Source organism: Caretta caretta, chromosome 3, assembly GCF_965140235.1.
Source record: "Caretta caretta isolate rCarCar2 chromosome 3, rCarCar1.hap1, whole genome shotgun sequence".
Classification (NCBI taxonomy): Eukaryota; Metazoa; Chordata; order Testudines; family Cheloniidae; genus Caretta; species Caretta caretta.
Window position 1 is genome coordinate 152,619,203 of NC_134208.1, and position 17,564 is coordinate 152,636,766.

Here is a 17,564-nt window from a genome sequence, read left to right on the forward strand (position 1 = left end):
CTACTTCATTAATCACAATATAAATAATCTGGCCTTTATTTCCCCCAAAACACAGGGCACCTCGGGATGGTGAATAACAATAGTGACGCGCTAGGTTGAAATCACTAACGGAAACTGTACAATAATTTGGGCAAAGACGAGCATGTTAGATCCACCAGGACCTTTCCGTGGAATTAAAAAAAAAAAAAAAAGCAAAGAACGTCTGTAATTTTCCAATGAAGATTATGGAATATCCCAAGTCAGCTGTGACAAGAGTGATGACAGCACAGTGGTTTTGTTTTTTTTATTTACCCTTGAACAGATAACCTTCCAGATTTTGGTAGAGGAGTCTGTTTTCTTAGACACACTGGTGATGATGTTTTTCACTGTTACAAAACTCTCCCTCCCCCCCCTTCTTCTCTTCCGTCTGGGAACAAATTCATCCATGTCATTTGGCCAGAGCACAGATTTGCAGCGAATGCTGCAAAGGCCAAAGGCTTGGTATTTTGCAGGGGACTTTTAAACTATGATGATGGACTTCATCTGCATTGAAAGCTGTCTGAAGGACTGTCAACTAAGAGTACTAATAAGTGACAATATGTTGAGTTTGGGGGGATGAGATCTAATGGGGTGCTAAGGGGAGATGCTCAGGTATTATGCTGGTGGAGGGAGCCACAGACGTACCCAGACAGGTAGATGGTATTTGGTCCAGTGTTATCTCATATCTACATTAGTGATATTAGAAGAGCGCTTCCAGGCACTTTGTCACTAGAAAGACACGTGGAGGGAGTTCAGAAAGACCAAGAAAGAGGAGCGAGAGAGAAAGAGAATGATTTACAAAAATAAATTAAAATAGCGTTAAATATGAATAGATTGGCCTGCCTGCATGGTGACTTGGAATATGGGCGTGCAGGACATAATACAGTCACAAGGTGGGATTTCTGAAAGTGCCTAAAGGAGTGAGGTGCCCAACTCTTATTGAAATTCAGTGAGATATGGGTGCCTAACTCTCTTAGTTGCAAGTCTCACCCCCAGTTGGTTATGATTTGAACGAGGGATTGGAAATATTCTGGGGCGGTGAAGGAGGATAACTAGGAAAAATGGGATAAGACTGAGAAAAAAGGACATTTAAAATGAATAGCAAGAAAATCCTCTTTAGACTGAACTCTCTTAGGCTGTGGAATGGGGGTAAAGGTGGAAACTCCAGATTCAAGAAAGAGGTAGGACAGTGGTTCTTAACCTTTTCCACGTGGGATTCCTCCCATTGTCTTCCACCCATCTGGCTTTAAAAACAGCAGTCAAATATATGGGGAGTTCTGCACTTGGAAGAAGGGGGAGACCAGACTCTTTTACTATTTGACATTCAGCCAATGTCAAAAACCTCGACATCCGCCCATCAATGAAAAGATAAATAAATAAGATAAAATAAATGAGCAACACAGAAAAGTCAGACAGACAGCTTCAAAAGCTGCCATATATTTAGCCAGTGTCCAATCAATTTGAACCCACTCAGTCAACACCAGATTCCCAACTATACATTGAGGTTTCTTATAGTCCCCTGTCTTGATACTCCGGCCTGTTGAAATAGTACGTCAGAGAACATTGCCATGGAATCTCTGGACATCAACCTTCTGCCAAACAATCCAAGTTCAGCCTAAAGGATTCCTTTCCTGAAGTTCCTCATGACACTGGTGCCATCACATACCAGCACTCCTGACTGTCTTACTGTAAAGCTGTCTATTCTGACACTCAGAATAATAGAAAGGGACCTTGAGATGTCATCTAGTCCCCTGTGCTGAGGAAGAACCAAGTATAATTTAGACTATCCCTGACAGGTGTTTGTCTAACCTGTTCTTAGACCCTCCAGTGATGGGAATTCCACAACCTCCCTTGGAAGTCTATTCCAGAGCTTAATTACTTTTATAGTTAAAAAGTATTTCCTAATATCTAACCTAAATCTCCCTTGCTGAAGATTAAGCCCATTACTTCTTATCCTATCTTCAGTGGACATAGAGAATAATTGATCATTGTCCTCTTTAGAACAGCCTTTAATAATATTTTAAGACTGTTTCCTCATATGTCCGGTTTTCTAAGCCGTTTATTATTTCTTCATTCTCTTCTGGACTCCCTCCAATTTGTCTGCATCTTTTTTACAGTGTGGTGCCAAGAACTGGTCATAGTTCTTTAGGTCAGACCTCAACAGTGCCAAGTAGAGTGGTACAATTACTTCCCATGTCTTACATAAGACACTCCTTTTTACTCACTCCAAAATAATGTTAGCCTTTTTTCAACTGCATCATATGGTTGACTCATTCAACTTGTGATCCACTATAACCCCCAGATGCTTTTCAGCTGTACTACTGCCTATCCATTTATTCCCCATTTTGTATTTGTGCACTTAATTTTTCATTCCTAAGTGTAGTACTTTGCATTTGTTTGTATTGAACTTCATCTTGTTGATTTCAGACCAATTCTCCAATTTGTCAAGGTCATTTTGAAATCTAATTCTGTCCTCCAAAGTGCTTGCAACCCCTCCCAACTTTGTGTCACCCAAAGATTTTATAAGCAGACACTCCATTCCATTATCCAAGTCATTAATGAAAAGATTGACTAACATCAGACTCAGTACGGACCCCTGAGAGCCCAACTAGATACGTTAGTTCAGTTTGATAGCACTCTTTTAGTGCAGTCTGTCATCCAGTTTTGGACCCAATTTATAGTAATTTCATCTAGACCACATTTCCCTAGTTTGCTTATGAGATTTTCATGTGGGAGTGTATCAAAAACCTTACTAATATCAAGATATATCATATCTACAGCTTCCGCCACATCCACTAGGCCAGTAACCCGGCCGAAGAAGGAAATTAGGTTGGTTTGGCATGATTTGTTCTTGACAAATCCATGCTGGCTATTACTTATTCTTCTAATATTCTCTAGGTGTTTACAAATTGATTAATTTGTTCCAGTATCTTTCCAGGTATCAAAGTTAGGCTGACCAGTCTAGAATTCCTCACATCCTCTTTGTTCCCCTTTATAAGGATAGGTACTATGTTTCCCTTCTCCAGTCCTCTGGGACCTCACTTGTCCTCCAGGAGTTCTCAAGGATAATAACGGTTCCAAGATTGCATCAGTGATTTCCTTAAGTACCCTAGGGTGAATTTCATCAGGTATTCCTGACCTGAATACATCTAACTTATCTAAATATTCTTTAACCTGTTCTTTCCCTATTCTAGCTTGTGTTCCTTCTCCCTTGTTAGTATTGTGTTAACCATTTGGTGATAATTAAGCTTTTTAGTGAAGAGCGAAGCAAAATAGGCATTAAATACCCCAGCTTTATTGCTGACATTCGTTATTAGTTCTCCTTCTATGCTAAGTAGTGAACCTACACTTTCCTTCGTCTGTCTCTTGCTTCTTCAACGTATTTACAGAACCATTTCTTATAGCCTTTTATGTTCCTTTCTAGGTGTATCTCATTTTGTGCCTTAGCCTGATTTTGTCCCTGCATACTTCTACTATTCTTTTGTAGTCATCCTTAGCAATTTGTCCAGGTTTCCACTAGGGCTGTCAATTAATCGCAGTTAACTCACATGATTAACTCAAAAAAGTTACTCACGATAAAAAAAATTACTCATGATTAATTGCAGTTTTAATCACACTGTTAAACAACAGAATACCAATTGAAATGTATTAAATATTTTGGATGGTTTTCTACATTTTCAAATATATTGCTTTCAATTACAACACAGAATACAAAGTGTACAGTGCTCACTTTATATTACTTTTATTACAAATATTTGCACTGCAAAAATGATAAACAAAAATACTTGTATTAGGTGAATTCAAAAATACTATTTATTTTATTTTTACAGTTCAAATATTTATAATAAAAATAATATAAAGTGAGCACCGTACACTTTGTATTCTGTGTTGTAATTGAAATCAATATATTTCAAAATGTGGAAAATATCCAAAAATATTTATATAAATAGTATTCTATTTACTGTTTAACAGTGCGTTAATCCCAATTCATTTTTTTAATTGCATGATTAATCACGATTAATTTTTTTTAATCGCTTGACAGCATGGCTTCCCCTTTTTGGAAGCATTCCAGGACCTTTGACCCTGGGAGACTGTGAACAACTCAAGTGTCTGTATTGTCATGCTCCTGGCCCTCTATATTTCTAAATGCTGAACCCTCTACCACAAAAGACTACCTTTTGCATCCACCACATTCTCTTCTGCCCGTTGCTTTTCTTGAACATGGGTCCCATGCAGATAGTGGGTGACTCATCCAAAATCTCAAACCTGACCTAAAAGACCAGATTTTCAGAATGAATGATTTTGGATGCTGGTAGCACAGCAGGGAAAGACTGAATGAGAAGACTGGGAATGTGTATCCGAAGCGTACCAGGCACTAGAATCCATAAGCTCTTTTAAAGCAGCACAAAGGATTTCTGGGGAGTTATTTCAACAGGAAACTCCTTGATCAGTCTCATGAGCTTGACAGAATGCCACATGAGCAGTTCTAGCATTCCATCCATCGGGAGGTACTAGTGCACATGCCAGGAGGCTAATAGGAACACACAGACCACTGTGGTCTTTATGCCATGAGAATCTCTCAACAATTTTCTTTTTCAGATTTTCCCATTTATCAAACTATTTACAATCCAGTCTGTGTCCAGATCAAAAGAAGACTTTGTAATCATTGGGATGGAATTACGCCCTGGAGCCACTGGCACTAAAAAGTGCTTTTGGTTTTCCCTTCCAGCTCTCAAAATATGAAAAGGCAACATTTTGTTTCTACCACTTGATTCACAGCAGAGTCTCCCCAAACTCAATTCTGCTGTCTGGCTGAACTCCACGACAAGCATTCTAAGCATAACAGTGCTACAACTCCTGGCACGCCAGAGAGGACTAGCCCATCAGATGTTCCTTCTGCACAGTTCACATTGTCTCAGACAAGCTCTGTGCGCACCATTCACTTTGTGAATCTTCAGGTTTTGTGTCCTTGCTGCTGCAGCTCTCCACGTCATCAGGCCTCGGGCTGCTATTTTTGTTGCCGTCCATTAACTCCTGCTCCAGCTCTTTGCTCTTCTTCTTGCCGCACTGGCAGAGGTCACTAGAGTTCTCTAGCAAGGTGATGCACAGGTTGATGACCAGGGCCAGCCAGGCCATCCCAAAAAGGATCCACACAGATACCAGGTTCTTGTACCAGCAAGGGTAGGTGAGGTCTGGGTTCATCCCTGGAAGAGAAATACACCAAACATTTACAGACATTGGGCCAAGAGTGCTGTAAGAGAAACTGTATAGCTAAAGCTAAAGCAGAGGCTTGGGTCGAGGAGGACTGTTGGTGTCTGCTCATCAGCAACCCTGGGAAAAGCCATGGATCCTTTACATCCCTCCAGCATGGCAATCATAAGCACCGACTCCATGGGTGCACCGGGGCTGGAGCACCCACGGGGAAAAAATGGTGGGTGCTGAGCACCCATCGGCAGCCCCCTATCAGCTCTCCCCCTCAGCATCTCCTGCCCACGGATCAGCGCCTCCCGCCCACCGCAAACAGCTGTTTTGTAGCGTGCAGGAGGCTGGGGGGAAAGAGGGAGGAGTGAGGACATGCCCTGCTCGAGGGAGGGGGTGAAATGGGCGGGGCAGGAGTGGAGCAGGGGCGGGAAGAGGTGGGGTGTGGGTGGGGCCTTGGGGGAAGGGGTGGAGTGGGGACGGAGCCTGGGACAGAGCTGAGGTCAAGCACCCTCCCGGCACTTAGAAAAGTCAGCGAGTGTGACGGCAACAGTGGTGTTCAGATACTACAGAGACAGGTGCGCTATAAAATAGATTAGATAGAAATATGGGACAGCTATAACTCTCCATGCTGGCTGGTGTAGCCTGGTGGAAATATCACAGAATGGTACTGCTCCCTGTACAAAATGTGAACATGCCAGCTATCTCGTGGACATGCCGGCACTGTAAAACACACCTGTGTCATGGCTATGTCAGCAACAGCTCCACAATGCACGGTGAATTGTAAATATTACCGTAAAGAAGAAAAACCAAACCAAAATTAGATCCACTTTCAAAATGAAATTGCTGACAGGCCCATGGATGTGGTTACATTTATGTAGTCCCATTTGCCTCTGTTTTTTGCTAAGCACTAAAATACTGTCACAGGATGGCAGTGTTTGCTTGAAATACCCTATCCTGTTAAAAGAAAAGGAGTACTTGTGGCATCTTAGAGACTAACAAATTTATTTGAGCATGAGCTTTCGTGAGCTACAGCTCACTTCATCGGATGTAGCTCACAAAAGCTTATGCTCCAATAAATCTGTTAGTCTCTAAGGTGCCACAAGTACTCCTTTTCTTTTTGCGCATACAGACTAACACGGCTGCTACTCTGAAACCTATCCTGTTAATAGGTGTTCCTGGCTGGGAGAGGGCTAAGGGGCTTCATAGGTGCCACGTTGAGCCACCTGGCATATGAGTGAGGTGAAAGTGAGCCTCTGAGAGAGAGGGGGATCTAAGGTAAGGACTGAGCAGTCCTCTGGGAGAAACCCTAGGAGCAGACAAGCCTGGGGAGAAGGTTTGAACTGAACTTTACCCAAGAAATCAACCAGAGGCAACATACTTAGATTGTAAACTCTTTGGCCAGATACCATCTGTTTGTCAAGGGCTCCTAGCTGAGCTGTGGCTCACGAAAGCTCATGCTCAAATAAATTGGTTAGTCTCTAAGATGCCACAAGTACTCCTTTTCTTTTTGCGAATACAGACTAACACGGCTGTTCCTCTGAAACCTATGGTAATATAATAAAGCCAAACCCCAGAAAGAGGGTGAGTTTGGTTTCTACCTCCTGCTTGGACTGTGTTGAGAAAACAGTTTGGGAAAGGCATCTGCTCAGTGACACAAATATACACTAGATAAAAATCACAAGCAGGAGATAAAGTGCTTGCATTAATGTTTTATTCATCACCGCTTGGCTCCTAGCATTCATTTTTAATGGGAATGTTTGTCATTTTCACCACAGAAAACCCATGGGCTGTGCAAACATTACGGAAAAGGATACAAAAGGCAGAATTAAAAAAAACATACTAGCACAGCAAAGTTGCCAGGCAGCTCTCACCTGGTGCCAGGTCATTTATAATCTTCTTATTTATTTAATGGTGAGTAATCTCCACTGGTTCGTAAATAGCCCAATTCTGGTAATAAACAAGCTTGCCACTTTGCCTACATTCTTCCCCTTCTGGGCATAAAGGCTGCAGTTCAGCCCTACACAGAGATGAACACAAAACCTTTGCACCACCTACGTCCCACTTAAGCATGGGGTTTAAGTAACCCATAGGCTTCACACCAGCTTTCTGCACAAAGGTGAATTTCAGCCAGAGACTCTTGCAGGCTCCTTGGCTGTCAGTCAGGGACCTTTCACCAGTGCAAACTTCATCCTGAGGTTTAACAGCCATTAGCAAAAAGGCTTCTACAAAAAGAAGTGAAAATGGCAATGCGATGGACCATTCCATTCGATCCTGAGGAGGGGAAAGCTTTCTCCATGGAGTTCACCTGATGGGTAAGGTGTTTGAAACGACCCAGTTAGACAGAGGAGAGGATGTGAGCCAGGCTGCAGCATCTATACAGCAGGAGGGTTGATTGGGAGTGTACAGTTATAGATTTTAAGGCCAGAAGACACCATTATTGTATAAGACAGGCCATAGAGTTTTATCCAGTTACTCCTGTATTGAGCCCAATATTTCTATGGTATTAGGCTGGTTATGGAAGGCAGCTTACAGAGCTCCTCAGCAGTCAACCCTCTGCAGAAGATGGGGAGTAAAATCTGATTGTCTGTCTCTATGTCTAAGGGGCCCATCACTAAGGTAATTAAGCACCAAACAAGAGTTATGAAGAAAGGGGGTTGGGGAGGGAAAGAGTCTATAAAAAGGTATTTTCCTCTTTCTCTTTCCCAGGCCTTTAGGGGTGTGCATGTTTCTATATCTCGTGTTTTCAATGGGAAAAGCTTCATGAAAAAGGCGTGCCCTGTGTTTCAACATGAACACAGTCAGGGTTGGGCTCTGGCAAAGGGTTTTGGAAGCTGAGAACACTCTTCCCCTGCTGCCTGACAGTCAAAACCTAGGCGTCTCTCTTGGATTTGAGAGAGGAGAAAGTAGCGACAACCTGTTTGTAGAGTAGGATCAGGACGAGACAAAATGCTCTAGGTGTCTAGGTTTTACGTTGCAATACATCACATTTTAATATCAGACTTCACGATGAAGGCTATAATGCTCTGACTAGTTCTGGTCTCACAAGGCGCAGGGTGGCTAGATGCAGAAGGACTTGAAGAGATTGCTTTCCACTTCCTGCCATACAGAGGAGTCACCATGCATGACCTGGCTATCTCAGAAACCATCTCCACCTCTATGACCCCTCCAACTCAGCGACCTACCAGTGCATTTGTCATCAGTCCTGGGAATCATTAAAGGGTTAAAACTGCCAAATGGGTCTCCAGTATGCCACACACTTTTTATTGGCTTCCACTAGGTGAGAGTGATGAAATCCCAGCTACTTACCAATCACATAATCTCCAAAGCCTATTGTGCTGAGGGTAATGAAGGAATAGTAGAATCCTTCTTCATAGGTCCAGCCTTCTATCACAGAGAACAGAAATGGGGGTAGCAGGAGGAACAGCAACAAGCCAGTCACCAGCGCACAGGTCCTTGTCAATATGGTTGCTGCCTCCTAGTCAAACAGAAAAGAAAAACCCACCAGATATAAGGCTGGAAGATTAGAGCAGACAGCAAACAGAGGGCTCAGCACTTCTTGAGCACGTTGCGAGTTGACAGACACGTGCTGTCAAGACAAGATTAATGATCTAGCTCAGGCACTGCATCCAATGGCATGAGTGGAGTTGGCTGGGCCAGAACCAAAGGTTTTTGCCTTGTCCAGGCCAGGCAAAGTTCACCCTGTGCAAAGGGACATCAAAAGCCCTTTGCCCATAAGTCTTGGTTAGAACCTCTTAGGGCATTTTTCTCCTTTTATTTACAGGATGACAATGATACCATTCACAGAGCTACAGAGCAAGGAGCTGCAAACATTCTCTCCTTGGAGACCAGTTGTTAATAAAGAGATTAGCTTGTGGACACCTCCCTTCATGGTCACAGTCATGTGGACCACCTCCCATCCCATTTGTGATCAGACACATGGGTGAAATCCTGACTCTACTGATATCAACCCCCCCGCATTGTCTTCAGTGGGATCAGGATTCCACCCAACATCTCTGTGGCAACTACCACTATTACATCCCATTACTATTATGGGATATTAGAATTACGGAAGTATTTAATGTATTACTAGCTTCTTTTATTGCAGCTGAAGACAAGGAGTGACAACCCAGGATAAACCAGCTTGCTGTGTATCACCAGATGTCCTTTGATCACCAATGGAGAACCTTTCCTGTAGAGAAGGCAGTATCAGCACTTCTGTTACCAGTCAGTTTTCAGGGGCGTACAGAACAGCCTAAAGTTGAAATGTGTTAGTAGCATGTGTCTCGGACAGAAATTCTCTCTCACCTCCAAGAAAATACATGTTGTATATTTAAAAATGTCTGGGCATGCAATGTATATTTCTGAGTTCCATGTCAGGAATTCAATAGGGTGAACAGTCCCTGTATGTCAGGGAGGAAGTGCTCCTTTGAGATTAGCTAGTAAATAACAGAATAGAGAAACAGTGGAGGGAACTCTCTTGTGATAGAGAGAATCAGACTGTATTTGGATTTGCACATGCTTAATGGAAAGGTGCTATTAGCTAAATTCTCAATGAGACATACAGAGGCAACATAAGTGAAATAAATAAAATATTCAGCACATACCCTAGCTTAGATAAAATGAGGGTGGGAATCTCAGTTCATTCATATTTGTGCACATCACTGAACCATAGATATTGGCTCATTTCAGCATGATGGGCAATCTCTACAGAACAGAGGCTGAGAAGAGGTACAGCAGGGGGTGCTACAGGTCAGGAATGGGGTGTATCCTCAAAAGAGGAAGGTGGGGAAAGAATCAGGCCAGGTCTGGAATAGCAAGGTTTGCTGCAGATCAGGACTGAGATACAATAGCACAGCTGTGGAGGGAAGACCTACACTTTACCTGTGTGCATAGTGCCCGACTCAAGCCAGTACCTCACTTCTGTGAGCACTAAATTCAGAGCCGTTTTCAGGTTTAATCCACAAATGCTCCCTAGTAATTCTGGAGTGTAATTCTGACTAAGACTAATGACAAGCAGATCAAATGTTCAGGCAATGTGAACTGCACCCACAATCTGGCATTTTTATTGTTATAGGGCAGGGGTGAGCAAACTACAGCCCATCAGGGCTTCGGATCCGGCCTGTGGGATTGCCAGCTCCGTGGCACAGTGGGGCTAAGGCAGGCTCCCTGCCTGCCCTGGCCCTGCGCTGCTCCCGGAAGTGGCTGACACCACGTCTTTCTGGCCCCTAGGGGAGGGCAGAGGGCTCTGTGTGCTGCCCTCGCCTACAGGTACCTCCCCCGAAGCACCCAGAGTGCAGAGCCCTCTGCCCACCCCTGTTCCAGGGGCTGCAGGGACATGGTGCCAGCTGCTTCTGGGAGCAGTGCAGGGCCAGGGCAGACAGGGAGCCTGCCTTAGTCCCGCTTTGCGCTGCTGCCACCCCAGAGTTGCTCCAGGTAAGTGGCGCCAGGCCAGAGCCCGCACCCTGAACCGCTCCTGCACCCTGCACCCCAACCCCCTGCCACACCCCTCCTGCACCTCAACCCCCTACTCTGAGCCTCCTCCCGCACTCCAACCCCCTTTTCTGAGCCCTCTCCCACACTCCACACCCCTCCCTGCACCCCAACCCCCTGCCCTGAGCCCCTTCCCGCACTCCGCACCCCCCCCTGCACCCCAATCCTCTGCCCTGAGCCCCAACCCCTTGCCCTGAGCCCCTTCCTGCACACCACACCGCCTCCCACACCCCACACTCCCTCCCGCACCCCAACCCCCTGCCCCAGCCCTACATTCATGGCCCTGCAAGCAATTTCCCAAAACATTGTGGCTCTCGGGCCAAAAAGTTTGCCCATCCCTGCTATAGGGGAAGCTGCTCATCAGAACAGTAAGTAAAGCTATCAATTAACTAACAGCTCTTTGTGATATCAGTACAGATGATTCGGCTCCTATAAACCAAAGGTTAAGGTAGAGTAATCACTGCTTCCCTTATTGGATAATTCACCCCATCAAGCAGACAACCCTTCCATCTTAATGTGTGGATCAGACACTTATGGCCAGACTGCTTACCTGCCAGTGCAACTTCTCCCCCAGGCGCTTGGCACATCGCTGAACCCCAGACAGCATCAGCTGCCCAATCCGGTTCAGGAGGATGAGGTTCAAAGGAATCCCAAAGAGGGCAAAGAAGATGCAGAAGATCTGAGCACTCATAGTGCTGGGGCTCAGGTTCCCATAGCCTGGCAGGAACGGAACAGAGAGGGGTAAATTCTGATGCACTCCTCCTCCCCCACAGAGATAGACTTCCATTTTTTACACTAGGAATGGGAGGTCGCGGCTCGAAAGGGCCAATGCCAGTCCCCCCACCCCCATGTATAATTTTAATTACTCCCCATTGTTTGCAACATCCTCTCAGAGGCTGGGAAAAAAATGTCTTTCCCTGCCAAATTTGTTTCCCTGTTTCCATTTGCCAGTCACTGAATTTCCTCCCCTTACGCACTGCCCAAGCCAGGGATTTGACAGGAATATTTACTTCTTTGTTCTGGAGTGAGTATTATTGACGTCAGTGTGGCACTGGGAATAGGATTTGTTAGACAACTGCTGATACATAGCCAGTAGAAGACTATCTAGACCATAAAACATTGCTTGTCTTTAAGACACTACATAAATGTTGGTCTTTTCTTTTGAAGGGTGACTCAGAAACAAACACAATTAGGCTTGTGCACTTTTTGCTTCGTATACATTATAAAAAAGAGGAATAAAAATTACACGCAATTTTTGTTTCTCTTTAGAGGATGCCTTTAAGTTAAGTGATGGGGTGGCATAGAGTAACATTTTCAAAAGTGCCCAAGTGGCTGATGAACCTATGTCCCATTTTCAAAAGTGACCTTGTCACTTAGAAGCCTAAACGGCATTGAAAGTCTTTATCTCCCTGCAAAAGAACCAATATTCCCCCCCCCCACCCCTGATCTTTAGTATCTGGAGGACATGCCCCTCTAGGGAATAGTTTTTGGTCTGAGGACAGGTCTATGCAGCAAATGAAGATGTGAACGTAGCACAGGTAAGCACACCCATGCTTGCTTTAATCTAGCATGTGCAGGTAACAGCAGTAGTGAAGATGTGGAGCCAACTGCTTCAGCCTGGGTTAGCAACCCAAGTCCATATCCACGACTTTGCTCTGTTGACCCTGAATCACTTATCAGGACTGGCTTCTAATATACACCGCACTTAACACCTTCTGATATTTCACGTGAAGAACAGCTCTTCAAAGGGCTAGCTCTAAAGTTCTGTCCCTGGCAGGAGGCAGGGGTCTTGGAGAAAAAAAAGGAGTATGTGATCATCTAATTAACGACTATCACAATGCACATGCCCATGAGTGCTGCATTAAGGTTGCACAGGCATTTCCTAATGTTTGGGTGCTTGACTTTGCAACCTTAATGTTCTTTTAACAGAGATTTTTTTAAATGTAATTGTCCATAGAGTCCCCTGCACAAGTTGTAGCTCTGTACAGAGCAAAGGGAGTAAGAAGTTAAAGAGGTCCAGGCACATGACAAAAGAGGGTGCTGGATAGTTTGGGCAGGGTAGGCTACTTATGAGAGAACATGTGTGGTGTTTCTATGGTTGGGTCTGTTCCCTGGGTGTGTTGCACTCCTGTGGGATTCTGACTGTTTCCAGATTCTCTCCTGGACATTAGACTTAGGGCATTTTCCAGGTTCCTTTGGTCCTGAGGGGACAGAACTGGGAGGTATTTATCCAGGAAAGCTGAAACTCAAACAGGAGTCATGCTGACCCAACGCGTATCTATATAACCAGCCAGCTATGAGTTTCCTCTCCTATCCTCTGTTTAAAATGAACAAAGGTTGCGTATTGGCTTGGGCTGCTTTTCCTTTTCCTCCCTGATTTCTCATTCCAGCACTAAAGTTTTCCACAGCCTTAGTGCTGCGTGGGCAAGAAAAGCTGGCAAAGGTAGGAAGAAAGGACCCTATTGTTAGGATCACTTTGGGAAACAAAACCCAAGAGGAGGCTGATCCTATCTCAATGTTCACAGAGATCAGACCCACCTTTCCCTTTGGGTTTGGCTATACTACGCAAATTACAGTACATCATCGTATCAGTGTAAACACAGCCATGACCCTGCACCAGTGCAACCTGGGACTCACCCCAGTAAGCAGGTTGCACGAGTGCAAGCTCTGCCTTACACCAGAGCAGTGCGTCTACATGGGGGTTGAACTGGCTCCAAAAACAGACCTAACTGCAATCTAGACAGGGCCTCTGTGCCACCCAAACCTGATGCTGTCATCTCGCTTAGGGCATGCATTACACAGTGATACTCAGGAAAGCTAAGTGAAGAAGGTGTGCTGTTAAAGTGCCTATATTAAAGCCATGGGGAAGCTCTCATTCAGAAGTGGCTTTAGCTTAACTCACTTCATTCCCTGAATTAAACTGAAGTGGTCTAAGGCCACTTCATTTCAGAGTGAGAGTGTCCACACAGGGGTTTAATGTGATCTAATTTATCTATTTTAAATTCACATTTTCAGTTCATCCCGCTTAACTTTCCTGAGTGCCCTTCCCCCACTGACCGCAGAAATGCACAAGCACTGAGAGCTCTTTGACAAGGGAAGGCTGACATGTGGCCCCGGGAGCATTGCTATGCAAGTCCCTTATCTTCAGTGCACAAACCAGCTTGTCACGCTCCAGCTCAGTCAGGGTAGTGGCACCGCCACCCTGAAGGTGACGGGCGCTGCAGCTGGCTGTTTCATGTAGTCTAGCTGCAGCTTTCAGGCTCCTAACAAGTTATCAGTGTGCCCAATCTAGCCTGGATGCCTCCTTACAGACAATGGGGCTGATTTTCAAAGGCTCAAAGGGCAGTTAATTGTCCAGCTGCCACCGAAAGCCTAGGGGAGTTGGATGCCTAACTCTCCTTTGCGCCGTTGAAATTCTGTCCCAGTGTCAATCTCACCATTTTTTAAAGCTTTCTGTGTGGCTTTTCGCCATGTGTCTACCTGTGCCAAGTCTGCAGCAACAGGAGCAGCAGTTAGCATGTAGATCTCAAAGTGTTTGCCAAAGGTGGAAAGTTGTGATTATCGCCTTGTATAGGAATTGATGGGGAACAAAGGCAGTGAAGTGACTGGACCCTAGTGGCAAGCTGCTGACATGTACAATTAAGAAGATTGTACTGGATTTTTTAAACTCAGGGAAAGCTGACAGTTGTGGGGAGCACATGGTTTAGACAGACACCTCCCTTAGGGGAGGATTTATTAAAGGGGATACTCTATATCCTAGTAAGGAGGAGAGGATAGAAGTTAATAAAGTACAAGTAGGAGCTGAAGAGAACAGTCAAATGAAAGAGTCCCATTCAGTTACATCACATGAAGGCAGACAACTAAATATTGACAAATTCTATAAGTGCTTGTATACAAATGCCAGAAGTCTAAACTAAGATGGGGGAACTTGAGTGCCTGGTATTAAATGAGCGTATTGATCTAATAGGCATCACAGAAACTTGGTGGAATGATGATAATCAATGGGAAACAGTAATTCCAGGGTACAAAGCATATAGGAATGACAGAGTAATTCACGCTGGTGGGAAGCAGCACTATATGTGAAAGAAAGCATAGAGTCAAATACAGTAAAAAGCTAAGTGAATCAAACAGTACCATAGAATATCTGTAGATAGAAATTCCATGCTTGAATAATAAGAATATAGCAGTTGGAATATACTACTGACCACCTGACCAGGATGGTGAAGGTCATTGTGAAATGCTCAGGGAGATTACAGAGGCTACCAAAACAGAAAACCTAATAATGGAGGATTTCAACTATTCTCATATTGACTAGGAACCATGCCACCTCAGGATGGGATGCAGAGATAAAGTTTCTAGACACCATTAATGACAGCTCCATGGAGCAGCTAGTCCTGGAACCCTCAAGGAGAGAGGCAATTCTTGATTTAGTCCTAAGTGGAGCACAGATCTGGCCCAAGAGGTGAATATAGCTGAACTAATTGGTAATAGCTTTTAATATCCATGTGTGTGTGTGAAATACCAAAGAAACCCAACACAGTGGTAGCATTTAGCTTCAAAAAGGGAAACTGCACAAAAAGGAGGAAGCTAGTTGAATGGAAATTAAAAGGAAAAGTCACAAGATTAAAGTGCCTGCAAGATTCATGGAAACTTTTTAAAAGTACCATAATAGAGGCTCAAACTATATGTATATCCCAAATTAAAAAAGATAACAAAAAACAGAAGACCAAACAAAAAAAGACACTATGGCCAGTTAGAGACATAAAGACATCTTTTAAAAATTGGAAATCAAATCCTACTGAGGAAAATAAAAAGCAGCATAAACTCTGGTAAGTCAGTATAAAGGTATAATTAGGCAGGCCAAAAAAAGAATTTGAAGAGCAACTAGCAAAAGACAAACTTATTTGCCAAGATGGTCAGGGACGTAACCTCATGTTCTGGGTGCCCCTAATCCTCTGACTGTCAGAAGCTAGGACTGGACAATAGGAGATGGATCACTTGATAAATTGCCCTGTTCTGTTCATTCCCCCTTGACCATCTGGCACCGGCCACTTTCGGAAGACAGAATACTGAGCTAGATGGACCATTGGTCTGACCCAGTATGGCCGCTCATATGGTCTTATGTTTCAGTTGACCCAAATCAGCCTTTTTTGGCCAAATTTTTTTTTCTTTTTTTTTTGGACAAAACAAGTCCCAGCTCTAACTGGAATACTTCCGCTCATTGGGGAACTCCACTACCTGCTGGGAAGCCCCAGGAAAACAGTCACATATACACAGACAAGCATGGAGGAGCACTTACTTTTTTTTTTCCACTGCATGCTTCAGATGAAGTGAGCTGTAGCTCACGAAAGCTTATGCTCTAATAAATGTGTTAGTTTCTAAGGTGCCACAAGTCCTCCTCTTCTTTTTGTGGATACAGACTAACACGGCTGCTACTCTGAAACCTTACTTGGCACAGTGTTCCAGAGCTGCCAGGAATTCCATGATTCCACAGATCTGAGCTGGCCTTTAACAGTCTGTGGCAAAGCCTTAAAATACCATCTCTGACTGTCCTCTTCCTGCAGCCCGCTTCTTATATCTGTCTTTGGGGCATTACGCTGTGTCAATGAGCACTGGGAGGGGAGCAGGGGAGGACAGAAGGGATTTATTTTGATGTACATTTGCAGCTCTTCCCTGACGCCTGAGATGGGAGTGGGGAGAATGGACGAGGGGCACTTTCACTGCATCCATCTTATGTTTAAAATGTCTCACTGAAACTCATGCATAACATCGCTTACCTTTGTGAATAGAAAGTGTAAAGGAAGCCCTGGGTAAGTGCCCCCCAACCTGAGACAGCACTGCATCCTAGAGCTCTGGGATCCAGTGGCACATGGTACCCTCACTGCATTCAGTGAATAAGAGGTGCCACAAAGGCTGACACCGACGTACCCCAAAATTCATTCTCTCCTCAAATCCCTTCACTGGCTTGGTTTGCTTCTTCGGCATCAAATTCAAGCTTCTCATCTTCACCTTCAATACACTTCCCCATTCCAAACCTGCTTGAGTGTTTGTATACAGCCCATAGGTACAAGGTCCCTGCCCTGAAGAGCTGACAGTCTATACTGATCCTGGCAAGAAAGGCCATGGCGGGAGCAGGTGTGGGTAACATGAATGAGGAGGGAGGATGCACCACACAGAACAGGTTATAGAGTTGTTTGGGGGATAAGGTTTGTTGCATTAGTCCTTTTTGTATGATCATGTATTCACTGCTACGGTTTTTAAAAGGATCTAGAGAATTATTGTTGGAGGGTTTTGAGAAAGGGAGGGGATTTGAAAGGATCTGAAGGAAATGGAGGCTCTGTGGAAGATCAAGGACATTCCAGATGTAAGGGACAGCAGGTGAAAAGGCCCAGAGGTACACAAAGGGACCTAAAGGATGACAGGAGAGGTGGAACTGGCAGAGTGCCAAAACTCTCAACCACAAGCATTCAAAAACCATGAGTCAGATGCCATAAAAATCACAAGATTGGCCTAAGAACAGGAGATTCTAAAAATGAAAAATATTGAGGTGGTTCTTATCTCCCTCTGGTCTTTGAGCCGGCAGGGATCAGACTTTCAAGCTTTTCTCGGCAGCTGGAAGGGCTAGAAACTTACTTTGTCTTTTTAAACAAAAGTTGAGAGTCTCACATTATCCTGTGACTCCAGGAACTGAGACTGTAAGGAACTCACCAAATATCCTAAGAACTGATAACACTGGCGTGCAGGGTCTGAACAGGAGATTTTTGGGCAACAGGGATGAGAAGCAGAGGGTTCTGAGCTGGCAGAACTTTGCGTAGGGGGACATGGTGTTTGAAGTAGGTGGTGAAGATGATGCA

At 44.4% G+C, this 17,564-nt stretch overlaps 1 protein-coding gene across 1 annotated transcript in view; it reads right to left on the reverse strand.

The window, feature by feature from the left end:
- Window positions 1-3,994: 3,994 nt before the first annotated feature.
- The window catches only part of KCNK17 (potassium two pore domain channel subfamily K member 17), a 42,544-nt gene continuing 28,974 nt past the window's right edge, over window positions 3,995-17,564 (reverse strand). The window contains exons 3-5 of the mRNA XM_048843481.2: window positions 11,261-11,427; window positions 8,527-8,695; window positions 3,995-5,222 (exon numbers count right to left, since the gene is read on the reverse strand). Of these exons, the coding sequence (XP_048699438.2) occupies window positions 4,924-5,222; window positions 8,527-8,695; window positions 11,261-11,427 (635 nt within the window). The 3' untranslated portion in view covers window positions 3,995-4,923. The remainder of the gene's footprint in view (window positions 5,223-8,526; window positions 8,696-11,260; window positions 11,428-17,564) is intronic.